General features: G+C 41.6%; 2 protein-coding genes across 5 annotated transcripts; both read left to right on the top strand.

Annotated features, from left to right (window-relative positions):
• The first annotated feature begins 298 nt into the window (after positions 1–298).
• Positions 299–10,169, top strand: pi4k2b (phosphatidylinositol 4-kinase type 2 beta). Its single transcript, XM_086120793.1, has 11 exons — positions 299–829; positions 3,301–3,452; positions 3,945–4,025; positions 4,119–4,238; positions 4,341–4,472; positions 5,246–5,399; positions 6,269–6,330; positions 7,208–7,310; positions 7,607–7,740; positions 7,877–7,936; positions 8,810–10,169. The coding sequence occupies exons 1-11, from the start codon at positions 484–486 to the stop codon at positions 8,981–8,983; spliced, it is 1,518 nt and encodes a 505-aa protein (XP_085976919.1). The 5' UTR covers positions 299–483; the 3' UTR covers positions 8,984–10,169.
• Positions 10,170–10,919: 750 nt separating this feature from the next.
• Positions 10,920–23,281, top strand: htra3a (HtrA serine peptidase 3a). Of its 4 annotated transcripts, none has more exons than XM_086120031.1 (8): positions 10,920–11,465; positions 12,798–12,888; positions 13,867–14,089; positions 15,163–15,378; positions 15,485–15,517; positions 16,380–16,524; positions 16,612–16,662; positions 23,169–23,281. In XM_086120031.1, exons 1-8 carry the CDS (start codon positions 11,063–11,065, stop codon positions 23,210–23,212), a joined length of 1,206 nt encoding a protein of 401 aa, XP_085976157.1. In that variant the 5' UTR covers positions 10,920–11,062; the 3' UTR covers positions 23,213–23,281. The 4 variants fall into 4 exon arrangements, with proteins under 4 accessions (XP_085976157.1, XP_085976160.1, XP_085976159.1 ...); XM_086120034.1 differs by lacking the exon at positions 23,169–23,281 and adding an exon at positions 16,733–17,963 and having other exon boundaries at positions 15,274–15,378; XM_086120033.1 differs by lacking the exon at positions 23,169–23,281 and adding an exon at positions 16,733–17,963 and having other exon boundaries at positions 15,184–15,378.
• Positions 23,282–24,495: the final 1,214 nt, after the last annotated feature.

Raw genomic sequence — 24,495 nt, 5'->3', positions numbered from 1 at the left:
ATTTTCTTGTTTTGTGATGTCAAACCGTGACTGACTGAAAATAATCCGATCCATTTGGCCCCTAGCTGATTGTTTTTAATTTTGAGCGATATTAATTATCGTTCACTTCTCAGGTATTACTACGTTTACGTTTATCAAACCTGGATGTCAAAACTGTTACCACAACAAAACGTGTCTAGTCGTCGTTTCGACTGATCACAATTATGAAAGGTAACTGTTCGGAAACATTCTCGATTTACGAACAATACCAAAGGCAAATCTGAGTACGCATGCGTACTGAATGAACCAGGAAGTGAGACCGTCGGTCGGTGTATGCTGCCATGGACAGTGTGAGCGAAATCGGCTCTCACGGAACAAGTGTTTGGCGTTGATGTGCGCTCAAAGGGACATCAATTGAGAATGGATTATTGACAACTCCAACACAGTGTGGCATTCTATTAGTGTACATTTAAGAAGTAAGAATTAAGAACTGAGTGCTCGACAATGATGTCAGAATGCGACCCGACAGGGACCTCGGAGCCTGCGTTGGACACCGAGACAACCGCGGTTTCGCTACCGGAGTCCAATTCCCTCAACGTACATCGTTCAAGAGTGTTATTTGACAAGAGTACGCCGGACTCGGGGCTCCAGTCTAACCCCGGCTTTGCCGTTCGAATTTTGGACTCGTGCGAGAGCGTCTTGACCGAGCTCGAGGCGGAAGGCTCCGGCGAAGACGCGTTGTTGTTGCCGTGCGTTGCTGGAAACTCGTCCCCACTTAAAAGTGCCCGAGACAAGAGCAGGCTGAGCAGACTCAGCTCGTCGTCGGATAGAGACACGTTAGCCTCGCCAGGTAATAATTGACCAGAACAAGTGCTGCTGGATATTTACGAAAATAGCTCTGGTTTGTGTATTTATAGAAGCTGTGTCCGACTGAGAGAAGAGTATTTGAGATCCTGGCGTACCCTATAACTTACCCGCCATTTAATAATAGCACGTAATTGCTACCCGGATCTCACAGCAATGATCTAGGTATAGCGACGTTGTGCATTATCCCTCAAGAGACAATTACTTGGTTCACGGTGTTGTGTAGCTTTCCGTTTGAATGCTTATTCGCTGTCATTGATGTCCACACTGTATAGTTTAAGGTCCATCTCCTCGCTATAGCTAGTACGCTGTTTGCCCTTAATGACGAGACAATTCAGCCCACTAGTAGTGGAAAGACTACCTTACCCTACCGTAGCTATGCCTATTCCTTAGCCTTACACTACTATATAACATTTATGCACACAACTAGAACGACTAGGACGCACTAGTCCAATAGCTACTGTATTCATTAATGCTGAGGCAGAAGTGTGGATTTTTTTTTTGTATCGGATCTAAAATAACTAGTGGCGTGCAAGACGATTGAATACAGTTTTCGATTCGTCAGGTGTGAATCAGGGATGGTTCGACTTGAAAGTGAAATGATTCGTTTCGGTTCGATACAAAACACATGGCATGTTTTGCCACATTACAGAATGCCACACTTTTAAATATGAGCAGGACTCTTGCAGCTAACATTGACGTATTCATCGCGTCTTCGCCTGCGTATTGAACCTTATTTTCAGTAACGCCGTGATTGGCTGTTGCACACAATACTGGCCATTAATCAAACAAAATGACATCATGTTTCTTTATATTTTTTAATGTCTCACTGCCAAGCAACTCAACGTTAGTATTTCACAACACAAAAATAGCTACTATGACAACATAAAAAATCAATAACAATAATAAAAACTACTTTTAGAAATCCGTGCCTCAAGGGGGGGGGGGGCACTGAGGCATACAACACAGCCAGGTGTCTTAACCGGCTGCATTGAATTGTTTACCACTTTTTAAGGGTCAACAAAGATAGTATTTAGCTGCCAACACAACCACCGCCTGTCCTTAAAGACAAAGCAAAACACAACAAAACAAAAAAAATTCTCATCCTTTATCCTCTTTGTCAGTCCCAGGGACGGTATGTCCATCACTGTGATTAACGATAGTTCACTCAGCCAAAGAGAATGTCAAATGCACTTTAATGTACTCGGTTTGACTTTATGACATAAAATGCATTTATTCTTATTTGAGACCTCTGCATGATTTGATCATTTTAGGGTCAGACCATTAGATGAAGATTTTTTATTTAAGTGATAAAACACCACCACATAAAAGGGTGTCCACACTACCAGTAAACATTCATGACCTTTCACATTTTTGTTTATTCTTGCAGTTTGTTTCCAAAATGTACCATATGTTTATTTGATTGATTTCATGCTTGGTTCAAACCAGGTCTCGTGTGCTTCTGTTCACCAAGGAACTACAAGCGGGTTGTTTCGAGTGGAGAGGAAGAGGGGCTATTCTGACAGTCAAAAAAAAAGTTTAAACAATGCTTGTCAACCTGGTGGTGGTGATTGTGTTATTACCTTGGCTGTGGAATGCTATTTTGGTTGACAGCTGGAAACAAGTTGTTGTACTCGCCGGATATGCTAACTTCCTGTTAAAATTTTTCCCTAAAAATGTATGTTACATATGCAATATGTTAGAAAATAAGCGTTGAAAACATACAACATACAATTTAGTACTGAATTGCTGAGATACAGTGCAGAACTCTCACCCTCTGAGTTGTGCGAATATTTGGCGGAGGGGCTATAATGGGGCCGGGCTGATGCAACGAAGGAACAGAATGAGTCGCTCCACCCTGAGCATATAAGTACACAGTGACCTCAATTTAGCTGTGGCACTGCACATTTTCCACTTCGCAATTGATAATAGCTTGGGCCATTTCTACCATTACGACGTGCAGTTAGCCATCAAGCTAAGCCTACAACCTGGAAAAAACCCCCATATTCCCTGAAGTGCTATTTGTTATTTGAGCTATGTCTCTGCAGTGACGAGGACTGGCTCAGCATGGTCAAGGGTTTGGCCACACAAATATGATGATGTGGCTAACTAGGCTTAAGTGTGGCTATGAGATTTAAGATAAGATAAGAAAACATTTATTTGTCTCTACAATGGAGAAATTCCCAATTTACAGCAGCAATATTATGAAAGGGAGAAAGTAGAAGACAAAAAGTATCTAAATAAATCTAAATATATAAATATTTGTGTCCTGTTTAGCCTCATTGGCTCAGCGATTTCAGCACCCAAAAGTGTAATCATTGTGATTGTATACATTTATTGCCATATACATGTTCCTTGGTGGAATGTTGCTTGCGTCATCATTCTACCTTCATAGAAAATTCAACAAGATAAAATTCTGATGTAAAAGTGAACACCACTCTCCATTGGTCTTTTTAGGTATCAACAATGGGGACATCAACCACTTCCCAGATGATCCTGAGTTTGCGGATATTATCCAAAGGGCTGAACAAGCCATTGAGGGTGGTGTCTTTCCAGAGAGGATTTCGCAGGGCTCCAGTGGGAGTTACTTTGTTAAAGACCCAAAAGGGGTAAGGAACGTATTCATTTGTGACATTCAAAAATGACACGAAAACAGTATCGATATATTTTTAAGTGCTCTTTTAAATGCAGACCATGTCTCCACCCTCCCCAAAAAGAGAAATTGTGAAATAATAATAATAATAATAATAGATTTTATTTATAAGCGCCTTTCAAGACACCCAAGGACACTTTACAATAACAAAAAATACAAAACAATATGGGTTGAGCAGCGGAATATTATTTTTGGAATATTAATGGAGAAAAAGATTGTTGTATCAAAAAGAGAGAGCCATCTTGCAGCATGTTCACGACAGAGAGATTGTATGGATCCCACTCTTATTTGCAGCGTCTATGGCACTCAATAGTCACCGCTGCTGGTGTAACTTCACTTGAATCTTTTGTTCTTGTTTTCAACTTTTTAAATGGTACACTATCTGTGTATTATTATTTTTTTGTATTTTGCCAATGGAAGTCAACATCACTCATTCTGTCTTCAACAGAAAGTCATCGGTGTTTTCAAACCAAAGTCAGAGGAACCCTATGGTCATCTGAATCCCAAATGGACCAAATATTTTCACAAGGTAGTCATGTTACAGTACATGGTTCGTCATTCTCTAGTTCTTCAGTCATACGTAAGCAGATAAAGTGCATCACCATTGTGTTTCTTTCTTTAGCTCTGCTGTCCATGTTGTTTTGGGAGGGGCTGCCTGCTGCCAAACCAGGGTTACCTCTCAGAGGCTGCTGCTTCGCTAGTTGACAGCAAACTGGGCCTTGGTGTGGTGCCAAAAACCAAGGTTAGACTCTCTCATGTGTATCTGCATACAATAAATAGTGCTATTTTTCTTTACGAGCAATCGTTTTAGCAAGTGAACTGAGTGGTTGTTTTCTTCTGTCAGGTGGTGTATTTGGCCAGTGAGACCTTTCATTACAGTGCCATAGACAGAGCCAAATCCAGAGGGAAGAAGTACGCTTTAGAGAAGGTGCCCAAAGTCGGACGACGCTTCCACAGAGTGGGCCTGCCACCAAAGGTAATACTACCTCCTCCTTATATCAGTGCTTCCCAAACTTTGTGCACCCCCCCCCCTTTTTTGTGTGTGTGGGGGGAGGGGGGTCTGAAGTAAAGCTTCAAAAGTATGTGATCAGAATTTCGTATTGTATGTCTGTGCTCCCTAGCAAGTGCTAGAGCAGTGTTGCCCAACCCTTATTGAGTCAAGGCACATTTTTCACAACGGAACAAATTTCATGGCACACCACTTAGCAAAATGACTCAGAAAAAGTGGATATACATTATTATTAATTATACATGATTGAAGGTACATTATTAACCAATTCTGCACCTTCAATAATCTAATAGAAAAGCATTTTAATGTTTTGCCTGGTACTATATGTGATCGGCATAGATTAAAATATATACCTGTATATATATCCTGTATAGGTATAAATAGTGTTTACAGAAAATCATTGAAAATTCATTGGGTTTTTTTCTCCTCTTTTAATGCTTTTTTTTAACTTAATATTGCTTTTGAGAAGCGTACTGAGACATTAGTTCCCCTCGTTCAATGGTATTTAACCAAAATCTGAGTATACAAGACCTTTCAGTGTAACGGTCTTTTGTATAGGTAATGTTTTGTATAGAGCACTTAGACTGTATTATATTTGCTTGTGAAAACGATGCTCTCAGGAAGTAAAATGAGGAAGTTGGCTGACATATCTTCCATTTGATGTCATAATTGCACACAGTTAAAATGCAAATGCTGAGGGACAATGATGCAATCCTGGGTATTTTTATATCTTCGTTTAGGTGGGCTCATTTCAACTGTTTGTGGAAGGTTATCGTGAGGCCGACCATTGGTTGAGGCACTTTGAAGCAGAACCCCTGCCAGAGAACATCAGAAAACAGCTACAGTCACAGTTTGAGCGGCTGGTGGTGCTGGATTATGTAATCCGAAACACAGGTGTTTGTCCATGCAAGAGTGTTCGCTGAACTACAGTGCAAAATGACAATGCAGTAGTTCACTGACATTTTCTTATCGCTTTCTCTCTCTCTCTCTCTCTCTCTCTCTCTCTCTCTCTCTCTCTCTCTCTCTCTCTCTCTCTCTCTCTCTCTCTCTCTCTCTCTCTCTCTCTCTCTCTCTCTCTCTCTCTCTCTCTCTCTGTTCCTCCCTCTCTCTCTCTGTGTTGCTCTCTGTTCCTCACTCACTGATTCTCTCCGTCTTGCTCTTGCTTACCTAACAGCTTCAGTGTGGGAACTTTTCAAATGTCTGTGCTAGGGATACAACAAGAACGGCGATAGCACATTATTAAAATTGCCATGGTGCCACCGTTGTCCTATTACATAAAACAAAAAAACATTACTTTTCGCCCGCTGCCAAACACAGCATTGTGAACTATATTTTAATTATTCTGTTGCGCCGATAAGAACACATGATGTTACAATGACTGTTCCAGCCTACATCTTTGTCATTGCTGTTATTATGTACAAAAACATAATATTGTGCGTTTTGGTTTTTGAATGTAATTACTTTTTGGTAAACAATATAATGGGTTTTTATACAGTATTGGGAGCTATATTGTTAAACTCCCCAGAATATCGTGATAATTATCGTATCGTGAGGTTCATATCCTGATGATATCATTTTGTGACATTTGGATCTTGTTATATTCCTAGTCTGTACTTTACTGAAAAATCTCACAATACAAATTTGTGTATTTTTTCCCATTAATTGTCTGCAAACCACTTTTGGGTCCCAACCCACAAGTTGAGAATCGCTGCTTTATTCTATCTTCACATAAACATGCCTTAATGAAATCCATTCCATGTCAGATCGAGGAAACGACAACTGGTTGATCAAGTATGAGAAACCAGGCGAGTGCGACGGACCAAAGGTGAGTCTCATCGTCGAGCTAATGGCACTTTCATCTTGTGCATGCTGGCATTTAATTTAATGGCATTTGAATTAAATGTCTCTAGAACCCTCTACAAAATGTGCATTTTTACTTTTATCTATTTATTGATTACATTTTGTTCTATTGGCAGCAAACAAGTTGGGTCTGATGTAGTTACTCCCTCTGCTGGTTATTCAGAAGTATTTTAATGCCATTTGCTGCTGATGACAAAAAGCTCTTTTGATAGGCCTGAACTGTATTTTGAAAAATAAAGTTCTTCAGATTTTTTTTTTACCTCAGTGTTGCAATTACAATTTAATATACAATTATTTTTTCAAGGTCCTCTGTCCATGTAACACATTAATTTGTATTGCAGTAAGTTATAGTAGATTTATTAAATAATTGTTTTGGATTTAAAGGTTACATTTACACTAAAATAAAGGCAAATGAACCACGGATTCATAAGAAATACAGATTATCTACTTCCATTAGAGTTTTTAATTTGCAAAACACTTTCACTAGACGTCTTAAGCATTCACTGTGCCTTAACAAAGGTACCAAACAAGATTGACGTCAACATAAGTCATCAAGTCATAAATCAGATTACGACAATAATTCACACAAATCCATGGCTTTATCACTTCAACTTTTCCTGTTTCATGAAATAATGAAATATATACATGTTGACTGCACTGCACCAGAATCCAGTGGGTGCCAGGATGATGTGACTACTTACCATCAGTCATTATTATCCACATATCGACTAACAAGCACTAGGCTGTTCATCTGTCTGGCCAGTTAATCAGGCCTTTGGACAGCAACCAATAACTGATGATGGTGTCAGTCATTAATAATTGAGTCTCTTTTCTCACTACAGGATTCAGAATGGCCAGAGAACAGTTCCCAGCCTTGCATCAAGATCGCAGCCATTGACAATGGCCTGGCCTTTCCCTTCAAACACCCTGATGAATGGAGAGCCTGTGAGTTGGACCTTTTTTATGGATCCCTTCTTGATGATGTTTTGCATCAGTGATCTTTCCTGAGAAAGTCATTATGCAAAGTTACAATCATGATTATCATTAACCCCCTATTAGTTGGCACTGGGTCATCATGGTCTTTTTTTATCATCTTATTTTTTAATTAAGAGACAGTGTGCATGATGCTATATTTGTTTGGTGGTCTTTTAGGTGTTTTATTTCAATCTTAAAACTTAAACACTTGAATAAAACTATTTATTGAGACCAAATATTGTGAGTTTATGCTTTTCTCTTTTCAGACCCCTTTCACTGGGCGTGGCTCCCCCAGGCCAAAGTGTCTTTCTCCCAGGAGACCAGAGAGCTGGTGCTGTCCCGCCTCTCGGACATGAACTTTGTGCAGGACCTCAGTGAGGATCTCTATGAGATGTTTATGGTACAGAGCAATAGTTTATCTTTTACAAATTCCATTTTTATTGTCAATGTTATCAGTAATAGACCATCAGAGAGATGCTACAATTTGTGAACACGAGTAGGGAATCAGCTAACATTAGTCAATCTCTTCTTGTCAGAGAGACAAAGGTTTTGACAAGACCATGTTTGAGAAACAGATGTCCGTCATGAGAGGCCAGGTGAGTTTCCTGTTGTCTCTCTTCAGCCTTTAGGCTCTCCTTTCCTCCCCTCTCTATCCGGTGTTTATCTGCTGTGCTTTATTTTTGGGAATGTCTCATCTAGGGCTGGAGAAAAAAAATCAACCAATTAAACTACAAAAATGGTCCACAGAATTTCTTTTGCCCCGAGGCATTGCCAATACCATTTTAGGCCATCCACACACACGTTTCCTGACCACATAAATCCAATGTTTCTATACATAGACACTGAATGCTCTATGTACGGTGTACAAAGATTGTGTCACCTGAAATTGTCAAAATCCTTGGAATTTCGCCGTCTCAATTCTGGATTTCGGCCCGGTGTCCAGTGCGGCGACCTCACAGTGCAGAGGCACTGGGTTCGATTCCAGCTCTGGCCTTCCTGTGTGGAATTTGCATGTTCTCCCTGTGCCTGCATGGGTTTTCTCTGGGTGCTCTGTGGGCCACTGTTAGGCCCTGCCATTTTTGCTTATTTTTCATTTTGCGTTCCCCTAGGCTGGAAACAGCCACAAAAAATAATGTAGCTGGCCAGGTCTAGCCACGGGCGTTGAGTTCATTACATGGTTTAAAAATCGCTTTTGTATTTCTGAATGCATTCTAGTATGCAGCACTTAAATGAGCATCAGTTAAGGCATGTTTTCTGCTAGCTGTCAAATGTAATTTTGTTGTGTCCCACACACACCACCTTCCAGCGGTATGGTTGTTAATTACAATAACAGTGGGGGGGGGGTTAATTTATTAAAAATGTAATACAGCAAACTTGGCAATATCTGAAATTCTGTTACCATTAAGTGTTGCCTTTTGACAATTGAAATTGTTTGTGAATGTAATCTATTTGAATGCTGTGTGTACCAGGTATTGAATCTCACCCAGGCTCTTAAGGATGGCAAGAGCCCTCTACAGCTAGTGCAGATGCCTCGCGTAGTAGTGGAGCGGAGCCGGTCAGGTGGCCAGGGCCGAGTGGTAACCTTGGGCAACGCCTTCACTCAGACCTTCCACTGCAAGCGACCATTTTTCTCCTCTTGGTAGAGAGGGAACATCAGCCACTGGTGTTTTTGGTTCCATCAGGGAATGTTTTGAAGAAGTAGGATGAAGAATGTTTTTTCATAACGCTGGTTGTGATGGAAATGTGTGATCAGCATATGACCGCTTGAGAGGATGACATTCCATTCCATTGTTTCCGAGAGAGACTGGACCTAAATGGGGTTGTCAGGGTTACTTGATTGGATAATCAGCGTGAATGGGCTTTGTTTATTGTTAAGACACGCAAGAAGTTTGTTTTTTCAATCACAATTATCCTATTCACAGATTTTACAAGTGGGTCAAAGGACTAAAAAGAACAGGGTAAAACACCTCTGTGGTCCGCAAATGTTTGACATTCTAAGTAAAATAATGGGCATTTCTAAAAAACAAAAACAAAAAAAACGTAAAAAAATCGTCACTTTGCCTTGTATGGAGACTTACTGAGATTTGAGAATTATATGATTAGTGTCACTAAAATTGATTAACACAACGTTCCTTTCCCAAATTTATTGAGCATACACAAAGCCAGTGTTGCCAACCATTACAGTACCACTGCCAAACCCTTGTCTTCAAAACTACTCTTGAAAAGCCCCAAGAAAAAAAATATATATACTCTTGTTGAAACTTGAATTTAAGCCTGGGCGGAAGAGGGAGATGACTTGGAATAACCATATTGCTTGAATGTAATGTTTACTCTTTGTACTCTTGTTCTAAAACATTTCACAGGGAGTGAATGCTGTCAAAACCAATCTCACAACACTGAATGTATTTGTTCTTTGAGATGTATTTATTTACCTCACAGCATGGAGAGCCGCACCACTGTCATCCCTCTGCGACTTATTGTTTAAAGAAAGTCAAAGCAAGTGTATGTATGCTTCTTGACATTTTTATTCCAACATGATTGTATGAGCAGAGTTGTATATTTAACAAAATTAATAAGATTTGGGAGCATTTCATCTGCGTTTGGTGGAGTTTTGTAGCTTTTCTGATCGTTGTCTCATCCTGGTCAAGAAGAAAAACATGAAACCTCCTTTACTGTGCGACATGGGAAATTACATTTACATTTTTTAGGTGAGAAATTAAATACAGAAACCATCTGATGATGAAGCTTTTGTTCCTTTTTAGCAGTATGACTGTAATGTGCCCGTACAGTGTGGCACTCGCCATATTAAAAATGGTACAGTATAGGAAACGGGTCGTCTTATATTGTGGCCTCAGTAAGCAGCAGTCGCCATCTTGTGGCTATACCTTTGAAGACCGAAATATACTTTTGCCTTTTCACTCCTAAGGTGCCTTTCTGAGCTCAGTATATCATGCATTTTTATTTTGTAATTCAGGGTTTTAAGTGAATATAAAATTACTGACTCTTATAAATCAGCATGAAAGCCCTTGTCAAATATTTTCAGACTTGCAAATTCTGTTTTAACAGTTTTCCATTGTTTGCTTGATTCATAATGTGTAATATAACAGTATATTTATATATTTAAACATCTATCCATTCTACACTGCTTATAGAGTTAGTGTCTGAAGGTGAGAGGTGAGGTGAGCCTCGACTGATCGTCAGCCAGTCGCAGACAACTACAAACAAACATTCATTTATGCTTACATTCACATCTACGCACAATTTAGAGTGTACAATTAACACAAAAAGCATCTTTTTGCAATTGTGGAGGAGGCCAGAGTACATACAACGCGCAAATGATAATTAATCCAGTCATTATGACTTAATTTCAACACGTACTTGTGCAGAGGTGACACTTATGCAATGTAATCTTTCATATACTAAACTAATCATATTTCAACGATCACATACAACGTTACAGCTTGTAACATTGTAATCGCTGACCATTCCTTACCGTGAGTATGTGGTGGCCAATTGGATTCTGACTGCAACGACGAGACTAGGCATGCAGGATACCACCCCACCACTCAAGCCGACCCCATTGCCCACCTATCAACTACGCCCATGATTCCAGGTTCTTGTTTCTACCTATAAGTGATGTTGAGTCTGCAGACCTTTTTTTCAGGGCTTGACAACTTGACAAGAGTTTGTATTCCACTGAAATTAAAGTCACCGTCTTCATCATGATTACCCAGCAACTTTTATTCACAGCAGCCTTTCTCTGCGCTTTTAACCTCACCGGAGCCGTATACCGTCCCAGCTGCCTCACCCGGTGCGACCCGAGCTCCTGTCCAAGCCCCATTTGTGCAGCTGGATACGTCCTTGACCGATGCAACTGCTGCAAGGTATGCGCACCTGGACAGGGCGAGGACGACCCCTGCAGCCGCAATCCTTGTAAGGACGGCATGGTGTGCGTGCGACGGGGCTCCAAGGGGATCTGCCGCTGTAAGGTGGGATATATGGTGTGTGGGAGCGACGGGAAAACGTATGGAAATGTTTGCAAGATGAGAACAGCCAACCGCAAGAGGAAAGGGAAACCCGCAGTCCACCAAGTGCACAAAGGAAATTGTGCTCTTTCAAGTGCAGGTACTAGCAAGCCGTTCGAGCATTTATTCGATATCCCTTGCGCTGAATTGTCCACGTACTAGTACGTTGTGTTGCTGGAAACGGTTTTTTTCCGACTACAGTATGGTATTCCTACAAACAGACAGGGCGCATATAGAGCCACATCCAGAAGTGTACACAGTACAGTAGTACCAAATTCAGGACCCTCATAGGTAAATCTTCTGAAGGACCCCCACCCCACCCTTAAGACAACCTTGCCCCCCAACGCCGCTGCAATCTGTCGCGAAAGTCTTTGTCCATCGTGAAGTTTTTTTTGCGTTTTTTTCCTGTGGTTTTATGCTTGAGTTTATTGAGGAATTAATAACCCCCAAAGCAGACTAGAATAAACGCAAATATTGGCCCCCTCCACCCCACAGATTACTCCAAACAGTTGTCAAGGCTACTGTACAATGAATTTGTTCGGCATAAGTACCCTAGTAGCGAGAATAGTTATACCACTAACCTAATGTTTTACTTATCAATATCAATATCATCAATAAATAATAGCCATGTTTTTAAAATGAGTAGGTTGATAATTACAAATAGTTGCCGACAGTCATTTCGCCTTCACCTTAGCGGACTCCTGATTGTCTGGAGTACGCTCAAAATTGTGTACTGTATTACAACTGGATGTCTTAAGTCAGCACTGGCATGATGGTGAGAGGGAGGCATCAATGGTCTCTTTGTACAAAATAGCAAAATGTCATGGCTGTGGCGAGCTTCAGCACCACAGCTCATAGGCATAGTCTTGAGTAAACTGAGGACGAGCCTGAAGTATTAATTATTAATTTTTTTTTTTTAAGCAAGACAAGCAAATGTTATGAGTATTGTTTGTTTTGTATTGTCCACATTGGCATCCAATTTCAGCTGTGTTTTAATTAACCACAGATTTCTCAGTGATATTAAACTCACTCGTGATTACATGAACAGTGAACCGCCACTGCACCCAGTCCCTATGCTACTGCGGGCGATAGGGACCGGGCCGCCCAGCGAAGAGCGAAAACCCACTAGAGGCCAACGTTCACATTGCGGGATGTGATGCCCAATTCAGAGTTCTTGTTAAATCAGCAGTTTTAAATGCTGCAATAACTCGGGGCAACTTCAGCCCGCATATTCATTCAGAAGATGTAGTCTGGTCCTAAATTCATTTATTGTGTACGAGTTGGAAATTAATCAGTAACTACAGTAATGAAATTCATTATTCCTATCTTATCATAATGTAATTTGGGGAATAAATAGTGTGTATGTATATATTGGACTGTGTGTTTATGCATGTAAATACTGACATTTAGACTGAAATATATGTCAGTGCAGGTACCAGTAGCCCCCGCTACAAGTTCAACTTCATCGCTGATGTCGTGGAGCAAATAGCACCAGCCGTTGTCCATATTGAATTGCTCCTAAGGTATGTGCATTTATGCAGTATGTTGTGAGTATGTAGCAGACATCACTTCTATCAGTCATGCATCTTCCATACATTACACGAGCAGGGCACATACAGCGAGAGATTGCAATTTTGTCACTGAGTGGGAACTGAACCACTCAATGAACTTCACTGGGATTTCCTCTCAGGAAATCAAGCGATTGAACTACTTCACAATTACTGCCTCCTTAACAAATATACATCCATGCTCTGTCCAGGTTAATCTCACCAGCGTCATGGGTAGACTGGAGGCTAATCTCATGATTTTGGACATTAAGTGGTGCAAACGGCAAACTGGTTGCCAGCCCATTGCAGGCCATAAATAGACAAACATTCACCTTCACATTCACACCTACGGACAATTTAGAGTTTTCAGTTAACCTACCGTGCAGGTTTTCGACGCATGGGAGGAAACTGGAGTACCTATAGAAAACCCACAAAGGCACAGGGAGAACAGGCAAACTCCAAACAGGAAAAGTAACGGCACACCTGATCAATAATAGCTTACAGCTCCACTCAATTGCGCTAAGTGTTGTGAAAACATTTGCTTTGAAGCACTAGCTATTGTTACTGTATGTGCTTGTCTGTTCCTCAAGTTTGCAGTTCATTGAGGGTAATGCCAAACATTAATGATACACATTGAGAGTCTATGAGGCACTCTAATCAGTGTAAGATCTACTGTTTTACAGACCCTTAATTTTTACTAAACAATACAAGCTGTTAATTGTTTTTTTAAAGTATTTCTTCATTCTAACACCATACCTTTTGTCTTGCAATGATTTTTAAGTCAATGGTCGATTGATGGATTTTGTCTAAATGGCAAAGTTTTTTTTGAAAATATATTTTTTAAACTACATGTGAGAATCCACATGTGCCAAACTGCAAGTATGTAGGGGTCTCCTGTATACAGATTGTATACATTGTACCACATTATTTTTCCTCTCTTTATTCTTTCCTCAGACATCCTCTCTTTGGCCACCACATGCATCTTTCCAGTGGCTCGGGTTTCATTGTGACCCACTCTGGCTTGATAATAACCAATGCTCATGTGATAACTACCAGTGCCGTGGTGATGGGCCAACTCCAGTTGCATGTTCAGCTCCATGACGGCAGCATGTATGAGGCTGTGGTCAGAGATGTAGACAGGAAGGCTGACATTGCCACCATCAAGATCAACCCTCAGGTAAAAAAAAGAAAGAAAAAGGAACAAAATTCTGTTAATGCAAGTGAGTATTGTTTGAACTTGCAGTATACTGTAGTGTACCAAACCATTTATAGCAGCTGCTCCCATCCTTTTTTATGTCGCAGACCACTTTCAATAGAATAATATTTTTGATAAAATGACACGAAAACAAATCAGAACAAATGCTTAAAAATAGGGCGGCCTGGTAGTCCAGTGGTTAGCACGTCGACTTCACAGTGCAGAGGTACCGGGTTCAATTCCAGCTCCGGCCTCCCTGTGTGGAGTTTGCATGTTCTCCCCGGGCCTGCGTGGGTTTTCCGGTTTCCTACCACATTCCAAAAACATGCGTGGCAGGTTAATGGAATACTCTAAATATGTGTGTGTGTGAGCGCGGATGGTTGTTTGGCTGGCAACCGATTCAGGGTGTCCCCCGCCTACTGCCCGAAGACAGCTGGGATAGGCTCCAGCACCCCCCCGCGACCCTAGTGAGGATCAAGTGGTTCGGAAAATGGATGGATGGATGGATGCTTAAAAATACAACTTATCCTCATGCTAAATTTACTGTAGTTGTTGTTTTTAGGCCGTGTTCAGACTGCAGGAACGTGGATCTGATTAACATCAGATTCCTCCTCAAATCTGTGTTTTCATGGTCAACTGTCCACACTGATTTTAGCAAGTGTCCAAATTTGATCTGGCCATCATGCTTTACACTGGTGGATTCACCAGATTTTCAAAATAAAACCTTTTTTGAACTCTGATAAATAGCTTCAGTTCAGTCTCTCTATATGGTCCTGTATTAAATAGCCCACAGACCAGTGGCGTTCCATGGCCTGGTTGTTGGAGATCATTGGGCTGGTGTATAACACTTCACACTGCCAGGTTCTGAAAATGGTTTGCAAGATCTTCAGAAGCCTAACAGCACTATGTCCATAAACAGCAGGACTGTGACGCTGACGTGTGTATTATCACACCCATACCTGACATACTTCATCTTTGGAAGCTTCCTTCCCACCAATTCTCTGACATTTATTCTGTCTCATTTTTGCTCTTTACCATTCAACGTTTGCTCAAAGTGTGTCTTGATGTGTGAGCAGAAGAAGCTCCCTGCGCTGCCTCTGGGCCAGTCAGCTGATCTCAGACCAGGTGAGTTTGTGGTGGTCATAGGCAGCCCCTTTGCCCTGCAGAACACAGTCACCACTGGCATCGTCAGCACAGCACAGAGAGATGGTAAGGAACTGGGCATCCACGACTCTGACATCGACTACATCCAGACAGACGCCATCATTAATGTTAGTGTATGCCCGCACACGCTCATTCATAACATTCTGATTGTTTGCGCAAATGCCGAAATAAAAATGAGCATTGTTTCTCCCTTTTATCCACTTATGTAACAAGTATGGAAATTCTGGAGGACCCCTTGTTAACTTGGTGAGTATTATATGGGCCATTTCAAAAACCTCATCTGTACTGTAGATACAAGTTATTACTCATTCAAACTACAGACAATTTAGAATCATCAGTTAACCTGCCAAGCATGTTCATGGAATGTGGTAGGAAACTGGAATACCCAGAGAAAACCCACACAGGTATTGGGGAATATGCGCAACTCCACACCAGCGCATGGAATTGAACCCACAACCATAGAACCGTCAGGCAGATGTACTCACCATTTGGGCATTGTGCCACTGCAAATTATTCTTGTTATTCAGTATTTACCTTTTTGTGAAAAAAAAGTACAAAAACAAAGAAAACTATCAACGATTAAGATTTTACAGTCTGCAATTGTAGTTTAGTTGTAGTTTGAAAAAAAAATCCATCCACATTTCCTTCCCTTTATTATACAAAAACAGGACATTATTTCAAATTGATAGTGCAGAAAATGCAGAAACATATATCATGATTCAGGTACTGGGTTGGTCCGATCATGATGATTGGCCGATCGATCATAGCACCACTGGCAATTGTTTGTCGTTTGTAACTTGTGATTGGCTGGCAACCAGTTCAGCATGTACCCTGCCTCTTGCTCAACGTAAACTGTGATAGGCTTCAGCTAATTTGTGATCCTGATGAGGACAAGTGCAATAGAAATTAGAAACTGACGTTAATATCAAGTCAAATGAAGTGAAATGGCCATTGAAAAGTGTGGACGAGTGGGTGTAACTTGTAACTTTCTGTACAAAATACCACATTAAATACAGTCACAAGTGATCAATGTGTCTGCAGCAAATCATGATGGAAATGCCGATTCTCTCACGGGGCATTATGAAGTGCATGTTTCAATTTGTTTCAGGATGGCGAGGTGATAGGCATCAACACTTTAAAAGTGACAGCAGGCATCTCCTTTGCCATACCCTCGGACCGAATCAGGTGTTTTCTTGCGGAGTCAGAGATTAAATATTCCAATGAATATGAGTCAAATTCTGAGGAGAGCCAAGGTAAGAAATGTGTTTCCTGTGAAGAGTTAAACCCGTTTCTAATAATGGAGTCAGTACATTGTATCAGTGTTATCTCCTTTGTGACAGATCCCACTACATCTGCAAATGGCTTGACAGAGATGGCAGCGTCAGAAGCAGGTGAGCTCCACAAGCCTGAAACTTCTATTTAGTCCTAAAGCATTTGCTAATTACTGTACTGTATTCTCAGGAGTACTTGGAGGGAAGAGACGTTTATTGGGCATTACAGTGCTTACAATTACCTAAATGTGAACATACCGATATACGGTGATGCCATATGTGTATTGGACTATATGCTGTTTTTTTTTACTTTGGCGTTTCCTGGAAGCACAACAAAAAGAACAGGATGTTATATATTTTTTGTACTAGTTGACTTTGTAGCATTAGCGCTGTGTGTTTGCTTGCTTCAGTCTCGCAGTAGCACGGCAATATCACAAGTTGGATTTTCCCGACGTCAGCAGAGGTGTTTTGGTGTAACAAGTCATTATGCAATCAGAAAAGTCTGTTCACACTCACATGCACATATCAAAGAAAAGACACACACAAGTTGGAATTCACCTTGCTGAGCAGCATTTCAAATGTAGCTTCGCCTACTTTAGGCATGGCACATTGTTAGGTGCCATAATGGCGGTACGTCTTCATTGTTTATGTCTTGTGACCTGTTGTAACTGTCATATGCTTGTGCAGGAGTTTTTTGCCTCACTCAAATTATCCTGAAATGAGGGTAGTTCGAGCGTGGGGTTTTTTTTCTCCCCCTCTCCCTCCCTTGTTTCTTTCTGACTTTCGGGTTGAGTGAACGCTGGTGCGTTTTGGCTGCCGCTGCTCAACCCGTATTGTTTTGTGTTTTTTGTTATTGTAAAGTGTCCTTGGGTGTCTTGAAAGGCGCTTATAAATAAAATCTATTATTATTATTATTATTATGATGTATAGCATATCACAATCGGGAGCTAATAAATTCAAATCCCGGTTCAGGCTTTCCTGTGTAGAGTTTGCATGTTCCCATTATGCTGTGTGGATTTTCTCCATGTACTTCCTCCCACATTCCAACATAAGTGTTAGGTTAATTCAAGATTCAAAATTGCTCATTGGTGTGAGGGTTAATGGTTGTTTGTCTACTGTATACTACTGTCGACTAGTCCAGTTTGTTCCTTACTTCTTTGTCCCAAATCAACCCTCAACCCAAATGAGGACAAGCGCTATTGAAAATGGATGAACTCAGATGTATGTGTAAACAAGAAGGGGAAAGGTTTTTAATTGTGAAGTTGAATGGTCAAGCACTACAAAACAAGGAGGACATCTATGAGTGCCGTTGTATGATGCCAAGGTTAAATAATATTTATAACGATGCATGGTTAAAAAATGATGAGTATTTTTTTTGTTTGCAGTGCATGCTTTGTTTTTTAATAAATACATCTTCCAAAGGACAATGTTTACTGTCTGTGTAAATGAAACCACAGCTGCACATCACCTGTAAAAGTAACAAATTTTGCTCTTTTGTTTTGATCATCCCTCAATTTTTTCTTTGTCCTCATCATTTTATTTTCACCTGCCTTTGTTTTTTTCAACAACATTCTTACCTTGCCTCCTTGCTACATTTGCAAATTGCTGAAGACATAAATTTCAGCAATCAGATCTCAGAAAAAAAGGATAAACACAAAAGGGGGGCGGGGTGATGGCTCAGGGCTTGTTACTCTGCTGCTTCGTTGGTCGCACAACAACAAGCAACTGTCCATCAAAGCATGAACACAACTTGCACCCTGCAGACTTACTGTTTTGTTGTTTCTGAACACTGTACTCTACTCAGGCCGAGCACACTCGACCAGCTGTGTGCTCGTCAGGCCCTTGGCGTGTGCATGCTCGTGCGCTTGGGCATGCAAGGCTGCCTTATAAATCAGCCTGTACCTATTTGTTAAACAGAAATATGCAATAATGTTGTGTTAAAAGATCGCTGTGTATTGGAAATGATGTCGGAATTAGGGCCTATAAAATTTCCCAAGTGCCATCCCGCCCCTGGTTAAGTCCCACGCTAGACAAATTGGTTCCACATTGCCCAGGTAGGAGTTTCCATGTGCGGCGTCTCCCTTGAGGCAGTGCTGCAATGCGTGTGTGCTTTGAAGCCCTTTGTGTGAGTGGGTGCTTGCGGTATTTTTAGTCTGGCGAAAGACATATGTATATTCAAATCATAGTGGAGCGACAGAGTAAATACAGGAGACACAGGTTTGTCATTGAAGAAAAAAACCCCATATTATTGAGATCCACGATGATTCCCCCCCCCCCCCCCCCACATAACTTGACAAATGAGATGTAAATCCTTTAACTAGCGACAGCATATACACACTTGCACAATCTAATGACATGCAGCCAATAGTTTTATGTAAAAAATAATCCATCCATCCATCCATCCATTTTCCAAACCGCTTGATCCTCACTAGGGTTGCGGGGGGTGCTGGAGCCTATCCCAGCTGTCTTCGGCCAGTAGGCGGGGGACACCCTGAACCAGTTGCTAGCCAATCACAGGGCACACAGAGACGAACAACCATGCGCGCTCACACTCACACCTAGGGACAATTTAGTGTGTTCAATCAGCCTGCCATGCATGTTTTTGGAATGTGGGAGGAAACCGGAGCACCCGGAGAAAACCCACGCAGGCCCGGGGAGAACATGCAAACTCCACACAGGGAGGCCGGAGCTGGAATTGAACCCGGTACCTCTGCACTGTGAAATCGACGTGCTAACCACTGGACTACCGGGCCGCCCTGTAAAAAATAAGTCATACAAAATAATTTGTTTTGATTACCACACTCAGAGAGATTTATTGTTGTGGTACTAGTTTGTAGTGGTGTAGGACTGACGTGTATCACACTGCAAGGTATTTCGAGAATTTTGATTGATTAGGTTTCCCCCGACACACAATACCCACTCCCTTGCCACCATCACCCAAACAAGCATAAAGTCAAGTTTCTGTATCTTAACTCTGTGGCAAAGTTTGCCTCTGAGCTATGACTACAGGGCCATCTCGAGACCAAAATGAGTACTGTAAACCACTGCACAGCTCATCATTCCAAAAGTAGCCAATAGATGGTGTTGTGGATGTGCAGACCGCTTTCTGACATGGCTATAAATCAGGAAGTGAAATTATACTTTTTTTTGTTTTTTTAACTCCATAAATCTGCTTCCAGGAAAGTATGAAATGCACAAGCAGCGTGTCTGTATAAAGCTGTCCAATCCCTGCAGAGAAATAGGTTTTTATGATGTATTTTAATAAGCCCTCCTTGAGCTGTCAATACACATTGTGGTGGAAAGGTGTATGTGTCCCAATGATCCGGGGACTGGGGTCACGAACAAAGCACCCAGTCTACCCAGTCTCACTGGCTCTCGCTTCCACTCACATTACAGACACGTGCATGATAGGTTAATTGAAGACTGTAAATTGTTCATAGGTGTAAATGTGACTGGTGGCCATTCCAGGGTGTATCCCGTCTCTTTCCCAAAGTCAGTAGGTCCACCACCCCAATGTGGACAAACCACCTAGAATATGGATGGATGGATGGTTTGGTTTGTTATTATGGACATTGGAAAGAAAAACATCCATTGATAGCAGCGTTGACATGATTCGTCTGGCCAGGAGCAGCAGCAGCTTAATTGATGCTCGTAAATATCATCTATGTGCTCCTATAGAAGTCACCTGGCACTCAACAGTGACCAAAAGCAAGGAAACACATTATTCAACGAGACCATTATAGAATGTAACATCTTGGGGAAAGAATTAAAATAGAGCTGCAGAAGTAAAATAGGCCCTAACTACTTCCATCTGCCTCGATTGGGTGAGTCATGCACACGCGCACACAAACACACACACAATTGCCTATCGCGCACAGTGTAACGCAGACAAAGTAAGCACCATCTCTTGAAAAAAATGCGGCTCCATGACTGCTCAATTAGTCTTGGAAAATACGAAGTGAGCCCATATGTTGAGTGCTCTCTAATCTACATTGTATAATCACAGTGTAGAATCGATAGTGTTTATAGCAGGGATGGACAATTAAATGTTCAGAGGGGCCACAATTTTTTCTATTTTTTTTTTATCAGTGCTAGTGGGGGACCACATGGGACCACACACTTCCTAACCAGATGTATGACAAAGATGCTATTTTTAAAAAATATGGACAAAATGTGTGGGTTTTTGCTGGGCACTCCGGTTTCCTCCCACATTCCAAAAACATGCATGACAGGCCGATTGAACACTCAAAATTGTCCCTAGGTGTGAGTGTGAGTGTGGATGGTTGTTTGTCTCTGTGTGCCCTGCGATTGGCTGGCAACCGATTCAGGTCAGGGTGTCCCCCGCCTACTGCCCAGAGACGGCTGAGATCCGCGACCCTTCTGAGGATAAAGAGGATCGGAAAATGGATGGATGGAGATATATATATATATATATATATACACACACACACACACACACATATATATATATATATATATGTATATATATATATATATGAAAGGCTGTATATTATTTTGATTCTCTAAGCTAAGATACATAGTTTTGGCTTTTCCTATCCGTTTTCTCTCGTGATTATCCTCATTAAAGTTTCGGGTGAGCTGGAGCCTAGCCCAAAGTACTTTGGGTGAAGCACCTTGGCCTGGTCGCCAGCCAATATCAAGGCACATACGGTATAGAAAAACGGCCATTCACACTCACGTTTCAAACCTAAAAAATGTGAGTCAGACGTGCAGTCCACTGCTGCCCTGGAAATGGAATATAAAACTTATAATGACCTGCTCCAAATTCTCAGTGTGCTCCCAGACCTACACTAGTAAAGTTGATGTAAAACTATTTATTTTGCTTTGAGCCAAACCATCGTCACAGTGAGACAAGCCAATGCTTTGCTTTGGTTTTGAACAAATTCCTCAAAACTGGATGGCCTCAAAATGACACCCCCACACACAAATGCGTGGATAAGCACACAGAGTAAACTGAGGCCAGAAATTCTTTTGTCTGAACTCTGAGATGACTAAATCCTGGGAGGCATTCCTCTCTTTCTCAACTCCTCCTTTCTGGCAGACTGCTGACTCACGCTATGTATGTCTCTATCTCTTTTTCCTTCTCTTCATCCTGCAATGTCTCACTTTCAAACCCCAATCAGTTCTCTCTTAAACTCCTCCTGCTTCAAATATTTCATAGGATTTTAAATCATTCCGTGACTTTTTTTCAATCATGCGACCTCTGTGTGGGCTGTGCGCATGCATTTGCATAAGCAATATAGTTGTAAGTGCTGGTTAAGTTCATTAGATGTGTGTGTGGGTTTTGGTAACAAGGGTTCATCTTATGCTTACTGCCTGTGTATACACGATAATAGTCGTTTTCTGCATGCAGGGCTCCAACTAGTGTTCTTGTTTTTCTGTTTTTTTTTGGGTGTCATCTTTTTTGCTGCCCTTTCTTCCAGAGACCAAGAACCTATTACGGGATGTTTTTTGCCTAGCTGTAATTTTTGTTTTAGTATTACTACTTCTTGGTAGACCCCCAATACACATTCCCAGAAGGCTCAAGACAAGAAACAGACGCAGAGATAATTGCAGAAAATATTTGGCAGACTGACCCGACCAAAAAAAAAAAAATCTTAACCCAAGAGGGGGGTGGTGATTGCTGGAGAAACACAAACACACCTAACTAAACTGCAATGACAACAGGGGTTCGGATAGCAAAATATGACCACTGCTTTCTTGGAAGAATGAAACTATCAACTTTAATGTCATATCAGTGGTCTGTGGCACTGTTTGAGAAGTTTGGCATGTGTTATTCCACGTGCTTTGCACTTGTCTTTGTATGAAAATAGTTTAAAGCACTTTCGGTAAAAGAACAAATTACATGAGGTTTATTTTTTAACTTCATGTATTTGTTGACTGACTTATCTGTGTGGTTAAGCCATATTATGCCACAATCCTGTCGGCTCTGCGGGCCTCACTTTATCATTGAGGACCTTTGGGAGTGGATTGGTTATTCTACCTTGTACTTAAATACTTGTGCTATGGAATATTTTGATCATCACATGTTTATTATTATTAACATTTTATTCACAGTGTTTGTTGTTGATATTACTTGTTGTTCTTAAGCTGCTCGTCCGTCCATCCAGCCATCCACCATTGTTGACGCTGGAGTCGATCCCAACTGACTTTGGGCCAGACGCACTTTACACAACGGACTGGGTCGCCATCTAATCACTGGATTGTCGAGGGGCGGGAGGAGGCACACGTTTAAGTTTACATTTTGGTGAAAGTCCAGATGAAGGAAGAGATTGCAAATTAATATTTTGCTTTTCACTGTTATGGTCCACTTTGGTTCCCACCCTCACTTATGGTCACATGCTGTTAGTTGTGGCCGAAAGAACTAGATCTTGGTTACAAGCGGTCAAAATTGTGTTTGGGCTCTCCCTTAGCGATAGGGTGACAAACTCGTCATCTCAGAGTAGAGCCACTGCTCCTTCACATTGAGAGGAGTCAGATGAGGTGGCTTGGGCATCTGCTCAGGTTGCCTCTTGGACATTTCCTTGGTAAGATGTTCTGGGCCCGTCCCACAGGAATGGGGGCCAGGGGATAACCCAGCTCATGCTGGGATGTCTGTCTCGCAGCTGGCCTGGGAAGACTTTGGGATTCTCCTGGAAGAGCTGGATGAAGTGGTCGGGGAGAGAGAAGTCCCTGCTAAAACTGCTGCCCCTGCCACCTGACCCCAGATAAGTGGAAGAAATGGATGGATGGATGGATGGATGGATGGATAAAAATCACTAAATCTGTCGTATAGATAATAAAGAAAATTGATTAGAATTCTTCAGGATTTTCGTATGGCCTGCAACACATTATCCCACTTAAATAGATCCTCCCCTGCACAGAGACTAAAAGAGATGTTTGTTTCTATTTTAATTGTTTTATTCTCATCTTTGTATACAGTATCAAAAATACCGGTAAGTTCTGTATAAAACAACTGTATTACTAGTTGTAGTAGTAGCAGTTGTCAGGGGGGTCCCACGCACAGATTCCAACACCCACACTGTCACACTGCCCCCATCCCATTTTTGTTTCAATTTAAAGTAGCCATTTCAAATATTATTTAATTTTTGGTATTTGTGGCCTGCTAAAAAACGAGCCGTAAATGGCCCATGCACCGTACTTTGGACACCCCTGCTTTAGATGGATACTGGAAACAGATAGCTAGACAGTATAAGAGCCTATTTCTCAATACCGGCGGCAAACATAGAGCATTGTACGTGTTATTGTTATTTTCATCTTAAATTAGCATCATACAGCTACTCCACAGCCAGACTCCTCCACTATCAGCACGTGACTGGGAGGGATGTAGCAAGGGAGAGCGAGGCAGGGTGGGCTAGCGAGAGTGACAGCAAGCGTGGCTGAAAACGAGTGCATCTGCGTATGTCTGCACATGTGAGTCTCTGTGTGAGTTGGGGTTCATGCACAGAGCACCAAACACCCATCTAATGCTATTGCTGTGGATCAAGTCAACCCCAGCCCCATGCACACATACATGCCAATCACATCTTTACAACACCTCACTCTTGGCTCTGATTCGACCTTGAACACATCCGTCAGGGTGATCCTGTCAAAAAGCGTGACCCTTAAATGTCAAGCATACACCTGTGAGTAAGGGCTGCTTGAGCTGAGAATGAACATCACCTGCAGGTGGGATAAGATTGACTTGCGTGCAGGGCAGGTGGACAGTTCAAAAGCCTTCCATATTGTGGTGCCGACCGTGGGAATTGTGGTGTTATGTAATGGCCCAACATACTCAGCATATGCATCGAGTCATACGGCCACGGGCAGTTTGTTGGGTGGACTCCTCGCCGTTCTAACAGCACTTCTTAAGTGCTTGTGCCATTAGCATTGTGTTGCTTGCATAACCGCATCCTCGGCTCTGAGAACCCAGAGGAAGCATGTGACCACAGA

Source organism: Hippocampus guttulatus, chromosome 9 (genome assembly GCF_054856545.1).
Source record: "Hippocampus guttulatus isolate MCC_2025c chromosome 9, RoL_Hgut_1.0, whole genome shotgun sequence".
NCBI lineage: Eukaryota > Metazoa > Chordata > Actinopteri > Syngnathiformes > Syngnathidae > Hippocampus > Hippocampus guttulatus.
The sequence above is the reverse complement of the archived record's forward strand: the minus strand, read 5'-3'. Positions and strand labels throughout refer to the sequence as shown.